The sequence below is a fragment of the Petaurus breviceps genome, unplaced genomic scaffold, assembly GCF_028583685.1.
Source record: "Petaurus breviceps papuanus isolate PSGF00001 unplaced genomic scaffold, PetGlider_PUasm1.0 227, whole genome shotgun sequence".
Taxonomy (NCBI): Eukaryota; Metazoa; Chordata; class Mammalia; order Diprotodontia; family Petauridae; genus Petaurus; species Petaurus breviceps.
Window position 1 is genome coordinate 17,360,872 of NW_027185896.1, and position 23,153 is coordinate 17,384,024.

Consider the following 23,153-nt stretch of genomic DNA (forward strand, 5'->3'; position numbering starts at 1 on the left):
GAAGAATAAAGGTAGATGGAAAGAACTCTTATAAATAATTGTGCGCCTAATACAGGAAACTATCAAGTAGGTAGCTTTGACCCTAGAGTTGAGAACACGAGTTCAAATTTAGCCTTGAGCCTGGGCACGTCCCCTCTGCCTCAGTTTCCTCAACTGAAAAATGGTAATACTTTTGGGGACAGCTACTTCTGAAGATTTGTTATAAGGATAAAATGTGGTAATATTTTGGAAGCACAGTGCCTGGAAGATAGTCAGTACTTAATAAAAGACTATTTCCTCATTTCTTTCCATCTTTCTTTCCAGTGACTTTCTCAAGGTCACACAATGGCAGATCTGAGGTTAAAGCACAGTGATCATTATCCCGTTCCTAAAAGTCATGTAAATATCCTTTTCAATTCTAGAAGAATTCTAACATTAAGAATTCCAGTTGGTCTTTGGATGTCACTACAAGATCCTAGATTTATAACTGAATCAGGCCTTCAAAGGCCATCTAATCCAGTCCCTTCATTTTACCAATAACAAGGTCCACAGGAAGGCTGTAACTTGTCCAAGGTCACATAAATAATAACAGACACAGTATTAGACAATAGGTCATCTGACTACAAATGCAACGCCTTTCAGAGAAAAGTATTTAAGTCTGAAATTCTAAATACTTGAATAGCCTGGGTCTCATGGTACCCAGCGTTTACAACCAACAACTATTTTGATAGCTTTAAGATGACCATTAACAAGAATGAGGAAAGATAATTTGTCACATTCTTTGCTTAGGAAGAAAAAAAATATTCATCCTAACTTTCTAATTTACACTGAATATCTATTAGCCGGATAACACTCTAGAAAGAATCTCTGGGTGAAGAGAGAACAAGAAATTCCTGTCCTCGAAAAGCTTTTAATTCAGTCATGCAATAATAAAAGTAATAACACTGTAAGGCTTGTAGGCTACAGAAGCGGGAGGAAAAATTATAAACCAGCAATCAAGCACTCTCTTAGGAAACCATTCCTACACAAAATACCCAATGTTCTGCATATTATCAATTTTTCCTTGCCCATAACTCCCCTTACCAATTTGTATTTTAGGAACAGAACATGGGGAAATTCCATTAAAATGAAGTGGGAGTGGGGAGAAAATGGAGAAAAGAAAACAGATTCCTCAAGAAAGAGACCGTTATTTCTAAACAAAGAAAACATACACATACAGAGGTCTGGTCACATTTTAAATCCCAGTCAACTAGGTTTATGAATCATGGCCCTTTGTACACAAACAGAACACAAGGAAGAACAGGCTTATTTGGACAGCTAACAATAGAACCAGTAGGGTGATTAGAGAGGGAGGGAAGCAGAGGGGACAGGCAATGCTTAGTTGTTTATCATCTCTCCAAAGCCTCTCCTTCTCCCTCTCCTCCTCTTTTTTGCCCTGCAAACATACATAAAGGGAGTAAACAAGAGTCAAGGCTGAATAAACCATGAGAACCAGGAAAGGAATATATAACAACTCAGCTTTTAAAACTCCATTTCATCCTGAACAAAAGTAAAATGTTCTCCTAAGTCCAGCAGAAAACAGTTTACATCCAGGCTGGGCTAATAAATGGGAGGAGAGCAGCTGATAATCCATTGTGTATTCTCAGGTAAGGAAGCCAGTCAGTTGGAATTTGATCCCTAAGTCTGCGTGAATATTCTGATTCTGGTCAAAAAGGTACAGAGGCAGAGGGGAAGGGAGGAGAAAGGGAAAAGGAAAGGATATGGAGGTCAAAGAGAGGGTTGCACTAGCCTCTCACATAATCCCTGAACCTGATTATTCAGCTCTCTAAAACCTTCAACCACTTCTCCTTAACATCATCTTCAAAATATTTTGGCTAAACAGTCAAAAATGATTTCCTGGTCCTTTGTTCCTTAATTCCTCAAGATTAAAAAAAAATGAATTAAATCGTCCTGCCCTTTGTTTGGCATATTCAAACTAAAACAGCCAGCTTTCAGAGGCTGGCTCAGCCACCAGCCCCTCCTCCCCTCTTGCAATCTGTCAACTGAGTCCTAGAGGCTATCTGCTGGTTCCCCATGGAGATAAAATTTAGCAACATACCATCACGTGGTTCCTTTCTGCACTGAAAAGATGGGGCGTGCTGTGTGGAGATGACCTGGATTTCTTTCTTCCCCGCCGCGGTGGTCTCCCTGGGCTCTTTCTCCCCTCCATGGCTTCCTGGGGACCCTGTGGCACTCCTCACCTCAGCTCCTTCTTGCACCTTTTCCTTTATGCTCACCTCAGGGATCTGCTCCAGTTTGCTGACTAGTTCTTTCTTGACAGAGCTTTTGTTAGTGGGCTGGATCAGCTCTTCCTTCTTAGCTGCTAGTTCTTCTTGGATTAATGGAAATAGCTCCTTAGTAGTCTGGTTGGGTGATTCCCCAAGGCTCGACCTGTGGTTTGCTGTCTGCTCCTCAGCCACAGTCATGGAGCGCTTCATGGAGGAGGCTCCAGGTTTCCTTGGTGTGGGGCTCAGTCCTGGGCTGTTGGTAGCAGATAGAAGGGTGGGAGAATGGTCCTCCTGACTAGGAAGCTCAGGGTACTTGTCAGCTAGGTTGAGGGCAGGGGGTACAGAAAGGTGGGAACATTCAGACATGGCTCGACGGATTGCCTTTCTTTGCTGGGAGACCCTGTTAAGAAAAGTTCCTTCGGTATAACTCGATTTCTCCACGTCCACTGAAGAGCCCTCTTCACCATAACCACTGCTAGAAGAACTCACTTTCAAGTCATCCTGGGCTAGCTCAACCATGGTAGTCGGTGGGTATGGAATGGCAGTCTGTGAATTTGCTGGGGTTGGGGCTGCAGTCAAGGATGAATAACCACTGAGCCCATAGCTGTCATTCACTACCCCAATCACAAAGCAGTCCTGGGAGGTAGCATTAGCCTCTTTCTTACCTGGAGTCATCTCTCCTGACCCCAAAGTATCCTGTTGTACTAGGTTGAAGTTGGGGTTCCAAACACTAGTCTCCTCTTCTTTAATGTACTGGGCCAAGCCACTAGTTGTCTCAGGAGGTTTGCCACCTGGCTGATTCTTGGTCCCAGCTCCATTTTCTGCCTCTGATCCCTCTGTTTCCCTCAGGGTGAACCCTGAGGTTTTCTGGTTGGTCAAGTTCCCCTTAGAGGGAGGGAAGTTTTCTGAGATCAAAGACCAGCTTTCCAGGTGTCCAGGGGCTGCTGAGCATTTCTCACTCTGCACTTCAGTCTCCCTGTTCAGCTCTTTGTCTAGCTTCCCTTCAAAGAAGCACAGCCTGCCCTGGTCCGGGAAGCCGGCATTCTTCCCAAGCCCTTCTTGCATCTGCCCGCCAGAATTCACGTTCAGCCCGATCTCCTGTAATTTGCCCTCCGTCCTCTGCCATTCATATCCAGCTTTGCTGAAATCATTTGGGGATTCCATGCAGTGAGAAGATTCTGAACAGCGCTCTGGGGTCTTGCCTTTGCACAGCTGGCTGTAAGCCGTGAGAGGAGCTGGCTGCTCATTTGTGAGTGACATCCCCACTGCTGCCTCTCCCCTCTCAACAATCCTGGAGCTCTAACACCACCTACAAGCACACGGAGCTTGTGGGCTGGCTGATCCAGTGACATCATACCAAGTCCCCAGGATTCATGACAAAAATCCTTTCTCCCAACCCCCCATACCTCCCTTCCCCAAAGCCCATTGCTGCTAAATTCATCCAATAATTTGAAAAGAACTCTTTAACAATTCAATTTTAAAAATTAACTACTGCTATTCCTACCCAAAAAAATACCATTGCTCAACTGAAAGTACAATTTTCTGGTAACTACAATAGGTATTTAAAATTGCATATAAAAAGACCATACAGAAACTAAGTCATACAAAATGTTAGAGAGAGTAATTATACTGGCTTTCAATGATGTTTACAAACACACTTATTGACACATCCATTTTTCTGATACCTTTCTTCCTAACTCATCTACAAATCAAAAATAAACACAATTTTTTCAATCCTCACCCATAATTATGAAGAAAAATTGGATTTAGGATGTGTAATTTCCCTCCCACATACAAATAATGTCAAATTTGGAGGCATCAGTCTCCTAGGAGAAGAAAAGATTTCCTTGTATAGTAATTTACTGAAATTACTTTAAAAATTACTTAAGATCACAAAGCCTTATGAGCTATGCCAGTTTTGAAATGAGCTGTATGTGGAAGAACTCATTTAAAGGGAAAATCCTTTTTTATTCCTATAACATGTCATTTCTATTTTCCACAGTGAAAAAACTTGTTACTAAGCACCTAAGAGAAGCACTGTAGTACGGAGGAAAGCATGGAAAATTTAGTCAGAAAACCAACAATCAAATGCTGGCTCTATTCCTTACCAGCCGCCTGGACCTAGAGAAGGTCATAGTATCTAGCCAATATTGTAATTTTACTGAGGTGAAGGCCACTCCTTAGTGAAAGAAGATCACTTTTCATTTTTAATCTCTTCATTTCTTCTATGGATTCGAGTTGTACTTGTGAAAATCCATTTTAGTCCTCTGAGCCTCTACTTCCAGTTATTAAGTCACTCCATCCTCTTTGGGGATCTTGAGACTGTCGATTTTTTTGAAAAAACACTAGCCAGTGTATTCCTTGGTTTAACCATTTCTCCAGTTTTAGTTATTGAATCAGGGCATCAGGTCAGGCCAGGCTCCACGTTGTGCTACAATTTTGGGTGGGGTGCTCAGTCTGCTTGGATCTCAGCAAGAGCAGAGCCCTTAAAGAACAAATCTCCACCTCACAGATCTTTGAGATGTAGAGTTCCAGGTATTCAGGCCATCTCTAAGGCATCTCAGGACAGTCCAGGGGAAGAGATAAGACCCCAGGCCATGCCTACCAAACTGCACTGGCCACTCCCAACCCCTGGAGCTTCCAATGTTCTCACCATGGAGCCTCTTGACAACCCTTTAGGTTGATTTTCTCAATGGGTCCTCAGCTCTAGTCATCTCACAATACAAGGAATAAGAGGATGGAGAAAGAGAATAAGCAAATCTACATAGTACTTATTATATGCAAAGGCACCTTGGTGGTACAGTGGATAGAGAGCTGGACCTGGAGTAAGAAAGACTCATCTTCCTAAGTTCAAGGCCAGCCTCAGACATGTACTAACTATGTGTACCTGAGTAAGTCACTTAACTCCATTTACCTCAGTTTCCTCATTTTACAAATGAGAAAGAAACAGCAAACCACTTCACTATATTTGCCAAGAAAACCCCAGAGTCAGGAAGAATTGGACATGACTGAAATGGCTGAACAACAATAACACTATGTAACAAGCATTAAGTCCTTTTTACAAATGTTATCTCCTTTGATCCTCACATAAACCCTGTGAGGTAGGTGTTATTATGCCTATTTACCACTGAGGAAATTGAGGCAAACAGAAGTTAAGCTATTTGCTCATGGTCACAAAGCGAGTAAATATCTGAGGCCAGATTTGAACTCAGATTATTCTGCCGCCAGGTCACCAGCTGCCTTGCAGGCTTGCACGTTTCTGCCTCGATCTTATCTGCTGGCAGCAGCAGCAGCAGCTTTTCTGGAATTTCCTTTCCCACTGTCCATTAACCTTTTTGCTCTACCCTGACTTGGCAGAGCCCATGCCTATGGTTTCTTTTGTGCATCTTGATCATCATCCACTCTGGCTTTTTCCTTTGTGAACTGGGCAGTCTATAATCATCTTGATCAGAACTAATTCCTTAAGATTATGTTAATACTTTAGTTAGAAAGTTCAAAATAGGTACCTAAATAATCAGGAAGTCCAACTCAAAGAGAAAGACCAGCTGGCAGCAAACTGACTTAGAAGAGCATAAATTAACATTATCTATGTTGTATTTTTGTTTGGTTTGTTAAACAATTGTCAACAAAATTTTAAATTGGTTCTTAGCAGTTTGCAGGCAGCATCTGACCTGCAGACTGCAACCACCTCTGATCTGGACAATACTTACCCCAAGGTCTAAACCTATGGTAACTGACTCACTAAAGAGCACTGATTTGGAGTAGCCTGGAAATGCAATACTACTACTCTCAACCTTTCTCGGCCAAAAGAATAATGGCTCTGAGCCTGTTGGCAGAAAGATGACTGAAGTATGTAAGATTTGTTTTAAATGAAGTGAGAGCCAGGTCTAACAACCAGATGCTGTGGGGGTAGGAAAGCCTGAGAGCCAAGAGAAAAAAAGAAAAAGAAGCTTGCTCCTTGTGTTTTAAAAAAATCTGCCAAATGTATTTTAATCCTAGTCAAGGTTTTCTTCTCTTTGCTTCTCTCCATAAGGCCAGACCAACTCCTTCTAACCTATTTTTCAAGGTTCACTTCAAAACTCACCTATCTCGACCACCTCAATGTCCATGTGCAGATACTGTAATGTAATGGGAATGTAAATTTTTAAGATATTCCCTGCCCCTAGGCTTAAGTGCACCTGGAGCCTGTGGTGGGAGGCTTGTTTCTGAGGACATACTTTGTGATTGGGCAGTGGGTGAAGAAGGTTGTTACATTCTCTGAGCCAGGAGAAGGCTATATAAGCCCTGATGTGAGGCTTTGCTTTGGGGCTCACTTTGAGAAGTGTTGTGTGATTTGACCAGATGAGACTGTGGGCAGACGTTGTTGAGAGCCCCCGGGGTTTTGAAAACCCAGATGTTGATGCTTCCCTCTCTGGTAACTGTGATTTGGTATGGATGTAATGGTTGGACAGTTTGGAAGCCTGTCTACTTGATATATTTTTCTGTTTTCTTGTAACTTCTGTCTGTATGTTCTCAAGTTCGGGGTGCTGACCTTTTTAACCCATTTTGATCACAAACCCAAGCTTATTAACCCATTTTGAGTTGCTTTTCTTTAGAAAAGCAGATCTAAGAACCAGTGTTGGCAGCCACCCTGGGCATGCTGGGGTGCTTGCTGCTACATGTAGGTAGGACTATAGATCAGGGAAAGCCAGTGGGTGCCAGAAAGAGCCAAGATTGGAAGCTGGTACAAATTGAGAAGACAAAAATCAAGGTTAGGGATTATAGATGGAAGGTCAGTTCATAGAGTTCAGAAAGCTTATGTTTATGAGATACCAAGAACCAGGTCAAATGCTGATCTAGACTAACTGCCTTGTACATATAAGGAAACTGAGGCTCAATGGGCCTCAGTGATTTGACCATTGCTAGAAATACTAAGTAGCCAAACTAGAAGCAGGACCCGAGTTTTCTGTCTCTAAATTCAGGGTTTGTTCTTACCAAAATAGAAGGAATCCTACCTGGGAGGAAGCTGAGTAGAAAATCTCAGCATGGAGTAATTAATCCAAAGCTACTCCAGTCTGTTAGTAGTCCAGGCCACCTCAAAAGTTCTCAGTTCAGTTTTGTTCAGCATCACCTATTACCTACACCAAGGAAACTCACTTGTAATTACAGATGCCCAAGGCAGCCAACACTGTCTCTCCCCAATATCAGACCAACCTCCCAAGTTGGGAGATCAGAAGCACACTTCTCATTTCAAGGTCTGTGATATCATTATGATGGGAACTCCTCCATTTTTCTATGGTTTACTATGCCCACTCTGAGAGCTGCTGGGGCCAAAAAGTTCAGTCACCTACAGCCAACCTCACGATAAGCCCACCTCCATTTAAATGTACTTTCTTTAGCTTAGAGATACACAGAACTCAGACTCTGGCTTTAGAGAATAGGAGTCATCAATATGGGCGAACATACAACAGCTAGTCTGTTCCAAATGGCATTTCATAGGACCATAGGCTTGGAAGTGAAATTGATTTCTGAAGTTACAGACAACTCCCTCACTTACCAGATAAGGAAACTGATACTTCTTTGGAATTTCTCTATTCCAGGTTGGCAAAACTGAATAAGTGGTCCGATAGTTTAGGCTGAATTTACCTATGGCTGTCCAATTCCATGTTTGTTTGTTTGTTTTTAATCAGCTATAACTGAGAGAAATCTCCAATGCATAATAAGACCACAAACTTGGAAACTAAGAAATAGGTCATATGCTGAGGGAAAATATACATAGCATAGACAGACCTACACAGAAAGATTTAGAGAAAACTGATGACGGACACATATTCTAAATGGACACTATCCTAAGGAAAGAACATTGAGAAAGAAAAAAACAGAAGAAGAATCAAGACTAGGAATCTCATCCCTTGCATTCCTACCTCGGTAGAGGTGTAAAAACAGTCTAGGATTTATTTTATATCAAAATTGCTACTGTAACAAAAAGTATTGCCTCCCATGGCTCCCCAAATAGAACTCTTTTTTTCCTTGATGAAATGCACTCCCCTACAAGAAAAGGTAATGGGAAAAAAATCCACTAAAATTACAACTTATGTCTATTTCAATATACAATGCTTTAAGTGTCTAAAACTCTCCTTCTCAATCTTTCCTCTGAAGTGATTAGTGGGACTAACCCACAACTCAAACTCCTTCCACACAACCTCTATCTACATCATTTAATCTAATCTCTCCCATAGGAGCTTCTACCTCAGTAAGGGGTCAGGCGAACCAGGCTCATTTCTGTCCAGGATCCACAAATGACTCTCCACTTTCCCTCCTGACCTAGGATGGTTCCTTGCCCAAATTATTCCTACATTCCAAATCTCTTTTACAAACTGTTTTCCTCCATTAGAATGTAAAAGCTTTTGTTTGTAGCTTGATTCTAAGCACTTAGTACAATGTCTCACACAAGCAAGCACATAATAAAGAATCTATCTAATCAACTAGTCCCAAATACCTTTAATCATCCACCCCTATTAAGGAGGTGGGAGTGCACAGTGAAGCCCAGAGCTGAGACCACAGCCCCACTAGGGCTGCTTCCCTTGCAGAATACCCCTGACAATGATGAAGAAACTATTTTCAGAAACTAGGACTAGGGGTGGAGCAAGAATACAGAATTTGCAAACATCAGAGGGAAGCTGTCAACATTTCTGTACTGTAACTTCTCAGAACGTGACCTATAAAAAACTTGAAATCTGTTCCATTCCAAAAACCAGTTTATTAACCAATATTAGAGAGACACCAGAAATTCCGGAACATGCAGGAAAAAATGTTAGGCTCCATCAATACCCATTGGATGAAACAGGTTAAGCAAGCCTTACAAATGAAGTCCCAGAATTCCAAAGAGTAATATAATCAAGTAAATCCTTCTAAATCTTACAGCCCAGTGTTTTCTTTTCAGGATTATCAGGAATAGGAAGCACATGGGCTCTACATACAGCATTATCATTGGGTTCCAGCAGTACTCAGCACTGTCTTGGAGGCTGGAAAGAATAAGAAAACTAATAAGAAATCCAGGGAAGAAACAGTGCTAAGATAATGAATTCTGAAATCCAAATACATGATTTATAAATAATTTTTCCAATTACATTAAAGAGACAGAGTGTAGTGGAAAAAAAATCAGCAGGTCAGCAGTTCAAAGACCTCATTTATCCTTCTGGCTGTTTCACTTAGAAGCTGTGTGGCATGGGAGAATTCTAGTAGACATCTGTAAAAGGGGAATAATAATATCCTCCACTCTATGCACTTTCTCAGTTGGTATGATCAGAAATTAAGATACTATATGGGAAAGCTAATGTATTAATTAGTCCATTTATAAATTTAGTAAGTTAAAAGAAAAAAAGGGATTCTATTCAGAACTGAATTTGAACTTTTTTTAAGAGGAAAAGGGAAGAGGAATTATTAAAATATGTTCTACTTCAGTTGAAAGGTCAAGTGTCAAAAAAGACAGGCAGAGTAAAGAATAATATGATTAATCAGTTATTCTGAAATGGTAATTTAATATATTAAAAACAAATGGCCCATATCTGTGCATGTGTGCAATAAATTTTGTAAAAAACAAAAAACAAGGGGCGGCCATGTGGCTCAGCGAGGAAGAGCACTGGCTCCAGTGTTAGGATGACCTGGAGATCAAATCCTGGGCTCAGACACTCAGCACCACACCCAGAAATAACTGGCCGTGTAACCTTGAGCAAGTTACTTAACCCTGATTGCTTAAAAAAATAAATAAAACGATTTAAAAAAAACCCACTATTGAGAATAAAAAACTTCTATGTGAAAAAAGCATCAACCATTACGTACCTAAAGACAAAATTCTGACCAGTAACTCTAAAACAGCTAAAGAAAAGGATGGTATTTTTTCTTTTCTCAGAAGATTCCTAAAGACTTTCCATTTTCACTATGTCCAACATTACGGAAAAATACATGTACCCTCTGAATGTGAGAAAAAGCCACATGAATTTCTATGTAATTGAGAATAAGGCAGTTTCCAAGACATATGTTCATTCTAATTCATTAACCAAATCACTACACACTTTCACCAGCCGAATCTGTGAGGCTCTAAGCTTAGCGGAAGCAACTGCCAAGTGTTTCTATTTCTGTCTTCCTCCTGAAGCTACTGCTTATCTTGTTCAATACCTCTTTTTCAGCTTCTATTGGTTCCTAAGCACCCTTTTTGCACCAGTTTCCAAGGCAACAGTACTTTCCAGTATGATAAACTGCTACTCACCATGGTTTCTAGAAACAAAGTCCAATTAAGTGCCCCTACTGATAGCATCCAGTGATCCTAGAGATAAGAACTACTGAGGATATTTCTGGAGCAAAAAAAGCCAAGGACCATAAAATTATAATCTTGCTTCTAATTTTGGAGTATAATGAGTACTTATGTATGGTATGTACTCATAAACACACAGTGCAAAACAACATGCTACCTTTATACAAGACATTTCCCAATAAATACTTCATCTCTGAAAAAGAAAAAAAGGTTCACAAAACCATTTGACTTCCATAAAAATGCTGAAAGACTGATAGATATTAATTTCTAAATGGATGATATGTGTGGCTCTAAACATTTTTGTATCTATGACAAAAAAGTATAAAAAGATTCAGAGAAAAAAATGTGAACTTGAAAATTCTAGTCTATAGTTTACTTTTATTTGATCTTTTTATAAATTAAAACCAAAATAAGTTCAAAAAACACTTAATTAAGTGCCTATTGAGAACAAAATTTCATGTTGTTACTACTTAGCCTTCACGGCTTTCACTGTGGGAGTTTTAAAGAAAAATATAACAATGTGCCTGTCCTCAAAGAAATACATAAACTAGATGGGGAAGTAACTAATATAAACTAAAATATAAATGCTTGGTATATACTGGACACTTGATAAATGAATATTGAATAAATAAACAGAAAAGTAGAAACAAAATCTGAGGGAAAATCAAAATCAGGAGAGATTCTGAGGCAGAGTCCTGCAAAGGAAAGAATGCAGTACTTAGAAGTTGAGCTTCAAATTTGGCTCTGACAACTTGCTGTTGTGATCTACGTGACTGTGAGCCAGTCATTTACCCTCTCTTGGACTCAAGGTACTTCCTCTATGGAGTGAGGATAATATCATCTTGCAACAGAGAGAAGGTTTTGAGGTATAAAGAAATATTATTGAGAAAACAACTTAAATATAGTGAACTTGACAAGCATTTATTAAATATAGTAACCTTCAGATGAGAGAGAAGGTAAAGATGCTTAGTTATATAAGGAGAAGTTACTAGGTAGTAATCTGATAACAAAACTCTTATTATTTGTCTTTCTTCGTATGCCCACTGCTTAGCTCAGTACCCAACACAGAGTAGGTACTTAATAAAGGCTAATATAAAAATTAAATTATTATCCCTTTATAGAAGCAAGGGCCCAGAAGAAAAATGTCAGTCTGACTGTACTGTGAATGCACACAGCGATGTTTTGTGACATGCATCAACAGGATTTACTGAGTAGGTGTAGGAGCAAATAAGGTAAATGGTTAGTCAAGGTTACCCAGAGTTAGGCATTAGCAAGGCATTCCTCAAAACACACATAATTATTTCAAGTGTCAAAATCTTAGAACCGCAATTTCATGTGTTATCAAATTTCCACTGCATATTCAAGCCAGAGTGTTATCTAAACTACAAAGATTATCACCATGGCTGCACAATGTGAAGCTCAAGGTTACACTAGACACATCAGTTAGGTCACAATTTGGCTGTGTAGGAAAGGACTTCCAAGGTCATCTGGTTCAACCCCTAATAGCACAGGAACTTAACTCTGTATGCTCTCCCTTTATTGAAAGTAAAACCTCATTATGTCCCAAAGCAGCCCATTCCACTTAGGGATAATTCTATTATTTCGACTATGTCTTGAAGAAAGGAATCATATTTCTGCCTTTCTTTATATCCTCAGTGCTTAGCACAGTGCTTGGAACATAGTAAGGGTTAATAAATGTTTCTTGACTTAGGAGAAAACCTTTGTTTTCATCTAAAATGCCTAAATTTGGCAGACTACAACTTCAACCCTTCCTTCCTAGCTCTATCCTCAAAAGGAACCAAAATAAATCTGATGCTTCAAGAAACCTGAATTCTTGAAAGGTACTCCAGTGAAGCACAAGTTTCTTTTCTTTTTTCTCCTTTTTTGGAGGGGGGAAAGTAGGGCAATTGGGGTTAAGTGACTTGCCCATGGTCACACAGCTAGTGTTAAATGTTTGAGGCTGCATTTGAATTCAGGTCCTCCTGACTCCAGGGCTGGTGCTCTATTCACTGTGCCACCTAGCAGCCCCAAACCACAAGTTTCTTAAAAGTGCTACCTCACTAAAAAGATTGCATGATCTTAACAACAAACCAAGTCTGTTTCCTAAAGACCAACCTAGCCAAATATGCAGAAGCATATCACCAGCAAGTTAGCCACCTGGGAATGAATAGATTTTTTTTTTGGCAGGGGAGGGCTTGAGGGGGTACAGGAGGCATAGCAAAAGAAAGCCCTCAATTTTGTGGGACCTCTGTCTAACTCAGCAATGGATTATGGCAAAGTGCTGGCAAAAGGAAAATAGAATGACAGGATGATTTTTAGGTTATCATTTAAAAACCTTTATTATTGGTACTCTACATGTAAGATTTGTATCTGGTGACAAAGGCCTGAACATACTGCTAGCACAGCTGAATCATAGCAATATTGCTTTTCTTGCTATTAAAACCAGAAAAGAAGATGAGCTGATCATATGGGCAAGGATGTGAAGTTAATAGTGTTCCAGTGAAAAACTCAAAATGAAAGAGCAGAATAACTGAGTAAGGACTTAAGACAGGGTGGCAAATCTATAGAATGATATTGGCCTTGGTTTAAAATGGCTCATTAGACTGATAACAAAACTTTTATTCTTGGATTTCATATATCAGATTAGTTCAACTACCTAGAGCTGAAATTCTCAACTGGATGGCCAAAGCTGGAGTCTCCTGCAGTCACCCCAAAGTGTCCTTAAGTTTCAATACTGCCTAATCAGACCAAAGAAAATTTAAGGATGGAGTTAGAAACACATTGCCCGTTTTGGGTTCGGGTAGTAAAGATGAGGAAAATTATTAAAGGTGATAAGATTATTAAAGAAAAAAAAATTTTAGAATTCTACAAATAGGAAGAAAAGAAAATTATTAAAGGTGAGAAGATCATAGAAGTGGGAAGACCCATATATACAAAAATGTTTATAGCAGCTCTTTTTGTGGTGGCAAAGAATTGGAAATTAAGGGGGTGCCCATCAATTGGGGAATGGCTGAACAAATTGTGGTATATGCATGTTATGGAATACTATTGTGCTATAAGAAATGAGGAGCAGACGGTCTTCATATTTGCCTGGAGAGGCTTATACGAACTGATGCTGAGTGAGAAGAGTAGAACCAGGAGAAAAGTGTTCACAATTACAGACACAACGTATGTGTGATGACCAACTTTGATAGACTGGACTCTTCTCAGCAATGCAGTGATATAAGTCAATCTCAAAAGACTCAAAATGGAGAGAAATGTGTACATCCAGAGAAAGAATTAGAAAGAACTAAGTTTATATCCAGATTGAAGTAAACTACCTGATTTTTTCTTTTTCTTGTTTGGTTTTATTTCCTCTTTACCATTTTTTATACCCGTCTTTATAACCTGACTAATGAATAATGTGAAAGTATTTACAGATCCTATACTTGACATCATGCCGCCTTTAGGGAGAGGGGAGGGAGGGGGACAAAATGTGAAATTCAAGGAATTGTGGAATTGAATCTTGTAAACTAAAATTAAACAAACCAAAAAAAGGTGAGATTATTAAAGAGAAAAAAATTTTAGAATCCTACAAATAGGAAGAAAAGGAAGCAGTGCTAGATTTTATAATCTTGGGCTCAAAGATCACTGCAGACAACAAATGTAGGCATGAAATTAACAGACTCCTTGGAAGGAAAGGCATGACAAATATGGAAAAGACACTAAAGAGCAAAGACAACACCTTGCCAACAAAGGTCCTTGTCAAAACTACACAGTAGCAATGTGTGGTTGTGAGAGTTCAATTGTAGGGAAAGCAGAGCACTGCAGAAGTGATTTTTTTTTTGGTGGAGCTGTTGTGGACTTTTGCTGTTCAAAGGATATCAATTCAGTCAACACTGAAAGAAATTAATGTGAAATACTTATTGCAAGGATAAACACTGAAGCTGAAGCTTAAATACTGTGGCCCCATAACAAGGAAGACAAGACTCAGTGGAAAGGATAGCAAGTAGACAGTATGAGTGGATTGGAGAGTGTGTGGATGGACATAATATAAAAGAAAATGGAAACAGTAAGAAGGGGCCAGGACAGGACAAGCTTGAAGAGCCAAAGTAATTTGTGGGGGGAGGGAGGGAGAGAGGGAGAGAGGGAGAGGGAGAGAGAGAGAGAGAGAGAGAGACAGAGAGACAGAGAGAGAGAGAGAGAGAATGAGTGTGAGAGAGAAAGACACACAGACAGAGACTTATGTCTTGGGGAAATCACTTTTGAGAATAATTTCAAGTAGTTTTTTTTAATCTAAGGATCACCAACATTCTACCAAAACTGGGTTTAATAAGCCTATCAAAATTAAGCTGTTCTTCAAACATTCTTGGTGGAAGCCTCACTAGCTTTTTGTGATTACTGCTTCCTTTTGTACACATTGACAAACCATCCCTTTAATGATAGCTACTAGAATTTTTTCCCAAAGACTGAAGCTAGGATCACTCAGAATCTTTTCTGTTTTTAGTTTTCATTTTCAAACTTGGGACAGTCATTTATACAGTAGCTCTCCTAGTCTTCATACTCTTGCTCAAAAAAAAGGTTGTAATTCTGCAGTCATACTTGGGGGTTCTTCAAAAAACCTCATATGTCAAGTAATTTAACTTCAAAAAGAACTAGGTGTTCTCTTAATATGACTTTACTCACTTGGGTATCAATACCCTCATTCACCGTATCTGCACTATCCTTTCTAGTCCAAAATCATTCTTTCTGTCAGAGAAAAAAAAAGCAAAGTATTATCTGCTTCCACTTCACTCTCACCTCAGTTTGCATCTGTTTTGTCACAGAACAAGATGTCCCTGCATGGAACACCAGCCCAGCACCCCGGCCCCTTTTGCGTATCTCCCTCCATGAGATTGTTATCTCCTTGAGGAAAGGAATTATCTTTTATTAATATTATGCCCAGCACTTAGCACAGTGCCTGGTACATAGTAGGGATTTAATATATGTTGACTGGATGGGATTCTCCTCCTAACATCAACCTAAGCAGTTGTCCAAGTCCTGTAGGCATGTTATCTTTTAAAAGTCTAAAGCAACTTGTGGGTTATCTATACATATGCACTGACATCTTTAAATAGCTTGTCTTGTTATTTTCCCTTTGTGACTTCAGAATTTCATTCTGAAGATTCCCATTCCTCCTGAACTGACTTTGCCCACAGAAAACTAATTCATGGTATCATATCTATCACTTCTCTGTTCTCTTATAATCTAGGATGTCCTTTAAAAGCAGGGGCTATAGCCAACACCAAAAGGAACTTCACTTAATTTCAAGGTATCCATGACCATCCAATCAGAAGGAGGAAAGTGGCGCTATAGATCAAGCTCCCCCAATCCCTAACAAACATGGATTTGTCTCCACCACAGTTACATTAACATCATGCCACCATACACTCCTTTGGTCTGCTGCCAAGTTGTCATTCAAGGACTGCGCGGCTATGAAAGGAGGCCAGGAAAAATAGAACTGAATTTAATCGAAGGGACTGACAGGAGCAACCTCTATCCTCCAGGTCAATGACAGCTGAACAGGTACCTCCAACCTCCTTGTGCCCCTCTTCTGAACCTCCCTATCTCCATGGAGAGAGCCACAAGTCTCCAAGTTTTACAAGCATATCCTTGTACCTGACTCTTCATTCAATTGGAACTGCTCTTGCCAAAGTCACCACTGATCTCCTAAGCACCAGATGTGACCTTTTTTAATCTTCACCCATCTTGTCCTTTCTGTAGCATGTGCTATGGCTGACAACCTTCTCCTCCTGGGTACTTCCTACCTCCCCTCCAGGTGGTTTTGCTACCTGCTCTCTTGGTTGTCTGCCTATTATCCAACCACTCCTCAGTTCTTTTTGCTGGATAGAACCACCTCACATCCCCAATTGTGGGTGACCCTTGAGACTCTGTCCTGGACTCTTTTCTCTCTGTATATGAAATTGGTGATTTCATCAATTCCAGGCTTAATTATCTATGGATCTGTGATCCAGCATTATTTTACCTTTATCTCCCCCTTTTTAAATTTCTATTTTGAAAAAGTATTAGAATGTTCACAATTCTAATAACAATTGTGCACACATGCCATTAATAAATAAACTGAGGAAGCACAAACTGTTAATGATCAAAATAGTTTGGACATAACTGATGACGATTACTATCAGCTTTTAAATTAAGGCCTATTAAACAGCACCACTTAAAAAAAAAAAGCACCAAGTCTTTGCTTTGATGGGACTTACAGTTCTACAGGGGCATGCGTATAGTACACGAGGAAAAAGAAAATATATAAAAAGAAATTAAAAGACCAAAGAGTGCTCATATAATCCTGAGGAAATCAGGAAAAGCTTCACAGACAAAGTGGTATCTGAACTGTACTCTGAAGGAATCTAAGGGATTCTACAAGATATAAGAAGCAAAAAAGTGAGAGAGAGAAAATGTTGTAGGAGCTGTATGGCTAATTTAATGGGGACAGACTGTGTGAAGGGCAGTAAAATGCAGAAAGATTTGGAATGTAATTGGGGGCCAGAATAAAAAAAATTTAAATGTTAGGCAGGTGTTTGTATATTTATTTTTTTACAGGCAATTTCTGAATAGGAAGATAATTTGGTCAGATCTCTTTTAAGAATTCTAGATTACAAATTCTAAAACAGAGGGGTCATTCCCGCCTACACCCACAGATTCATCAGAACTTCCAACCCAGCAGCCAATTCCTTCTTGTTTAAGATACAAAATAAAATTTACTCTTATTGGGCTTCTCCACTTTTCAGAGCATGAAAATTATCATTAAAGCAAACTAAAAAAATTTTAACTCTTGGGGTGGCCAGGTGGCTCAGTGAGTAAGAGCACCGGCTCCAGTGTCAGGATGACCTGGGGATCAAATCCGGGCTCAGATACTTAGCACCACACCCAGAAATAACTGACCGTGTAACCTTGAGCAAGTTACTTAACCCTGATTGCTTAAAAAAAAAAAAAAAATTTAACTCCTCTATTTTGGGCACCAAAAAACCTCAAGCAAATGTCCAGCAACTGAAATTCCCCATTACAAAGTTATGCTGTTTCTCTGCTTAGGCTCTCGATCTGTTTCTCAAATCCCTCTCTATTTCTTCCTTTTGTCCAGGGAGTCTGTAGTGTCCATGAGTCTGTGTAGACTACCATTTCAGAAATGGTGGGTCATGCCTTTTGGCCCTGCTGCTTCTGAGGCTGTGGCTGACATTCACTTCAGTTCAAGAGTCCTGAGAGTAGGAGAGCAAAAGCAGAACAGTTGTCCACATAAAGACCACCACCAAGATAAGGAACGGACCTGTATGAATGGACAGTCACCAGCTGCCTGAGAAGGGGTGAACTAGAACAGACTGGAAAAAAAGAGAAGATAAAAGCTACTGTGCCCATCAGATTAGGACTCACGAGTGGCCACTGCACTTAGGTGACTGGCAAGAGAGGGAGACCAAGTCTCAAACAAAATAAAAGGGAGATCACTTCTGTTTTTGCCTCCACTAATCTTCCCTTAAATGTTCTCTACTATACTTCCTGTTACAACAGCTCTTGGATTTACTCACACTTGCACTTTGAATGTCTGCCCCAAATAGAGAACCTGGCCTTGATAAATGACCATTTAGGAGAACTTAACCATGGAATTTATGGTACATACTAATTATATGTATAATATTCACAAAATGGCTCAGTGCATGGCTCTGTTCAAGTTCTCAGACTGTCCCAATGCTGTTGGAATTTATGGACGAAAGACAAAAAAGAGCTGCCAGCTGATTGATGGTCACACTCTTCTACAAACACCTGCCTTTAGTATTCTCTTGCCTTCTATGCCTTCTTTGCAATAATAGAACATTCCTTTCCTGGGCATAATCTCATTCACAACACAAGCCTTCCACCAAAACAGAACAGATTTGTGATACAATATTCATGAAAGCAATCAATCCTTTCCAAAAACCTGATCAGAATGTTAAAAACCTCTAAAGTTTACTGCTAATGAAGACTGCCGCTTCATAATGCAAAATGACTCAATGTGTACTGGAGAAGTACTTAAAGAAGTACTTAAAGAACACTTAAAAGGGAGCCTCATTCACTGCAATGGGGAAAAACCATCAACCAATGTGGTACTTTGGAAAGCTAGGCTCAAGAGAACAACCTGATTAGATGAGCTATTCCTAAGGGACAAGACAACACTATTCTAAATCATAACAAAATCGACAACTCGATTGATAACAGCATCGGTGATCACAAGTTCAAATGTTGAAAGGGCTCTTGCTGACTGCCTCTTTCTCTATCTCTCCCTCGCCCCCCCCTACTTTATTGGCTATTGAACATATCACAATCCCTGACTAGACGATCTATAAATGAACTCTGTAAATTACCTTCTCGAGGGCAGAAATTGTCTTTGGACTTTCTTTGTACTTCCAGAACTTAACACAGTGCCTGGCACATAGTAAATGACTGTTAATTATGGCTAAGACTATGGTTGAAAAATAGGGACCTGGTGAGAGCCTAAAGCCAATTGTTTGTGAAAACTTTCCTCTCTACTAGAAAAAAATCTAAATATATACCCTACTAACAAAGAAATCGGTTTATTATTGTAACAATGAACGGAGAAAAAAGAATATTTTCATTCTAATCCAAAATTAATTTGGGCCTCAATGTGAATAGGTAATGCACATATACTGATAGAAATTTTCATATATACTGCTGGAAATGAATGGTTTTAATTCCATATAAGTCGAATATCTATTAATGATTTAACTTTGAATTATTAGATATAATTATGGTAAAGAATGATAAAATATAAATATGGTTTTTTGAAAACCGGAGAAGTGACTGGTGACACTGTTACATATAAAGTAGTAGGTTTTTAAAGCCATCTATACAAAAACTGACATTCAGAATAATATCAAAAGGCAAAACAATCAAACATCCACCTCTTCACATCTAAAATGCATGCCATGTTTGCTAGGGGCATAAAGCATTAAATGGTTACATATTTTCATGCCAACACACCAATACATAAAGTCAGCTGGAATCAGTACAGCATTAACACACAAGCTAGTGCTGATGATGCTTCAAACCACAAGCCCACACCATTCCCCAGCTCTGGCTGGTTCATACCATGAGCCTTCAGATGCTTAGGTTTCTCTCGATCCAGAACGGCAGGTCTCGGCAAAGGTGGAGTAAGTCCCCTTGATTTGGTAGGTCTCATATAGCCTTTCAATGGTTCTACCACTTTGCTTCTCACTTCTGTCTTTCCATCACCCAGTGCTCTCTGTGCAGATTTTTCTGTCAACTTCTGAGGTGCTTCTAAGGTTGTATCTTTAGGCATTGGGGACTGAGTACTCTTAATAGCTGGTGACAACTTATCAACAACTTCCAATGGAATAGTTTCTTCCTTAGCATTTGATAAATCTGAGGGCTCCAAGAGGCTATCTTCTTGGTCTTTTTTACAACCAGGACTCAGTTTTTCCATTTGGGTATTTTCCTGTTCAGCAGGCAGAATATCCACCTTGCCAGCTAAACTTCCTAGGTTCTTGGAATCTAATCCTTGACTAGGCTTGTCCTCAAGTAAATCCAGTTTTTCACATTTATTGCCTGGCAAAACTGCATCTCTAACTAGGGCTTTCCCTTTCTCCGTCTCTTTCTCTATAAGCACTTGAAAACTGCTTCCATCTGTATTCTTTTTGTCCACACTATTGTCCCCCAAACCTAGACCTGCATCTTCTACTTGCATGTGAAGATGAACCTGCTCCTTTACTGGCTCTGTCTTCTCCTGGGGCTGCTCAATGGTATTATCTTCCACTGATCCCTGGAAATTGTGTTCTTTGACTTTCTCATCACTCTCTACTGTTAACTGTCTTCCATCCATCTGTGCTTGATTTTGTAGTGGGCCACTATGCCGAGGTAACGCGAATTTACCTTTTTTCTCAATACTGGAATTCCCATGGTGTTTCTCTGTTTCTGTGGCTACTCTAACATCTGGAACAACTGCTATGCTGGGCAGATAATCACGTGGGGGACCCTTTCCTAGGCTACCTGCTCTTTCCTCACCCACAACTATATCTTTTCTGGGGTCACTGAATGATAGTAATTTGGAAACCTGTGCCTTGGAGGTCTCTTTCCCACTTTCTGCTGAGGCCTCCAGAAGAGAGCCACTCGTCTCTGCATCTGAGAAAACTAGGGAATGTGCTTTACCACAAACCTCTGCTTCAGACAAAAGGGAAGTCTTGAGTGTGTTTGGTTCAATGGCCCAAATATTTGGTGGTTCTGAACAGCAATAGGTAATATTTCTGTTTTCATCCACACAGCTCATTCCCTCAACTTTAAATTCTGCTTTGGTCTCCACAGGAATCTCTACTCCAATTTTACCTGATTTACTCTCTAAAAGAGGCTGGGTATTTTTATTCTTTTTACTTTTCCCATCAATACCTCTTTTCTTTGGTTTGTCAGACACTACCACTTGATCCACAGTCATTTCCATCTTACCCTCCACATGCTGCTCTGAAGAGGGAGGTCCCAGAGGAAGGGTTTGTTCATCACAGCTAACATTTGCTCTATTAGCATCCAAGACAGTGTTAGTAGAGTCCTTAGCAGTGTGCTTTGTATTTTCAACAAATGTCCAGGTCTCAGAAGAACTAACTTCAGTGACTCTATCTTTTTTACCAACTGACTGATTTCCAGATTTGTCAGAAACTCCTAAAAGCAGAGGATCAGAAATTTTAGACGAAAGGAGTATGAACTCCTTGTTTTTATCAGAGAAATCAACTTGTTTGTCCTGATTTCCATTCTTGTCTGCAATGGGCAAGACATGTGCATCTATTTTGCTCTCCAACAAAGCAGGCTGTCCAGAATAACTTTTTTTAAACTTTTTGTTTTTCCCATCGCTGCCCCTCTTTTTAGGTTTCTCAGTAACTTGGAGAGCTGCACTGGACTCAGGGGAAGTCCTCTTGTCTGCCAAGAGACATTCAGAAGGAGACACTGCCTTCTTGCTCTGCTCAGTAATACCCTTTTCTGGACTTTTAGCCATATATTTCTCTACTACAACTTCAAGAGTTTGACCTGTATCGATCTTATCATCCAAAGGACTTACTACTTTTGAGGTACTTTCAACATCCACAACTGAGTCAAGTTTCTCCTTACGTTCCTCAGTAGTCTTAATGAGACTAGCCACTGTCTCTAAAACCTGACTGGAAGACACAGATTCTCCCCCTTTATGTTCACTGTGGACATTCAACCCTTTTGTTTGGAGTGTTTCTGCACTTGCCTCAAGATCCTTCTTTGCCTCTAGAATGAATGGCCGTTCAACACTCTCTCTCATTTTTCTCCCTTTATCATCATCAGTTTTCTTAGGTCGTTCTAGCCCTTTATGAGGGATAGGACCAGCCACACAGTACCATGGCTGCTCAGAAGCAAGGTTTCCCACTTCCTGGCTTTGCTCAGGAAAAGTTTTGTGTTCAGGTGATTTGGTTACATTCGGTTCCACTTTATTCTTTAAAAGACTTGGTGATTTTGGTGCACAATGGTCAGCTGTTGTGTTTTCACCAGCAATGTCCTTCAGACTATTTGCCAAAACACTGGCCCCTGATGATGCCAATATCATCTGTTCTTGGTCTGTGACAGGTTTTGAAACTACATCCCTGGCTTTCTGGTTCATGTCAGTAGCAAAGCCTTCCTCTTTGGGTTTGGTCTCAAAAGAAGCTTCTACTTGCTTGTCTGGAGAAAGCACTGGACATGGGGACTTCAAAGCCACCACTCCTACTGCCTGAACTTTATCCCGAGTAGGATGACCGGACTGAGATAGCAGGGGCACCGAATGTTCACCTTTACTTGGCTGTGGCTTACATTCAAGAGGTAGAGGCTGCTTGTTCACTGGGCTCTTGCTCTGTGATGACAAGTTGTCATCTTGTACCTCTTTGATTTTAGTGGTGCTCCTTTCTTCCTTTGTACCCCCCCCCATCTGAGGATCATTCTTCCCTCTACAGGCTTCCTGTGAAGGACTCAGGGAGGTGCTGGAGCTCTCTAAGGTACAGGATGTAGCCACCAGTTTGACCTCTCTTGGGCGATCTGTGGTTCCTTTTCTAGAGCTCTCTTTGGACACAGGCCTGTGTTCTTTAGTCATGGCAAAAGACTGCCCTAGTGTAACACCTGGCTTTGATGAGTCAGTTCCTGCAAGATGAGCTTTAGATACCTCAGTGTTTTCATCCCAAGGTTCCCCAACTGGAGGCTGAAGATATTTCTTTTGCTTAGATTTTTTCTTCTTTTTCTTCAGTGTTGCTGGTGTGCACTCCACATCCCATGGCTCTCTTCCAAAGTCCCTGCGAGATTCCAGGAAATCAGTATGGTGTATCTTCCTATTCGGAAACCTGGATCTGGGAGAGGTACCACTCCATCCTGATTCTGACCAAAATAAGGGCTCCAGCCGTTGATCAGGAATCTTCTGCTGAGAATAGCTTCCCACCATCTCAGTGGGCACATCAATAAGAGATACAGGCCTGGGTGCACCAAACCTGCGGTCACTGGGTTTGTAAGCTCGTTTTGCTTGTGCTATGGGGACACCTGAAATACATGAAGTTTGCTAAAATTCAAAAACAACTGTTTGTTTTGTTTTTATTAAATCA

At 40.2% G+C, this 23,153-nt stretch overlaps 1 protein-coding gene across 10 annotated transcripts in view; it reads right to left on the bottom strand.

Annotated features, from left to right (window-relative positions):
* MAP4 (microtubule associated protein 4) overlaps positions 1-23,153 on the bottom strand; it is a 229,887-nt gene that overhangs the window by 41,620 nt on the left and 165,114 nt on the right. For all 10 annotated transcript variants that reach the window (XM_069095953.1, XM_069095951.1, XM_069095958.1 and 7 more), the window contains one exon: positions 19,654-23,091. In XM_069095953.1, the coding sequence (XP_068952054.1) occupies positions 19,654-23,091 (3,438 nt within the window). The remainder of the gene's footprint in view (positions 1-19,653; positions 23,092-23,153) is intronic.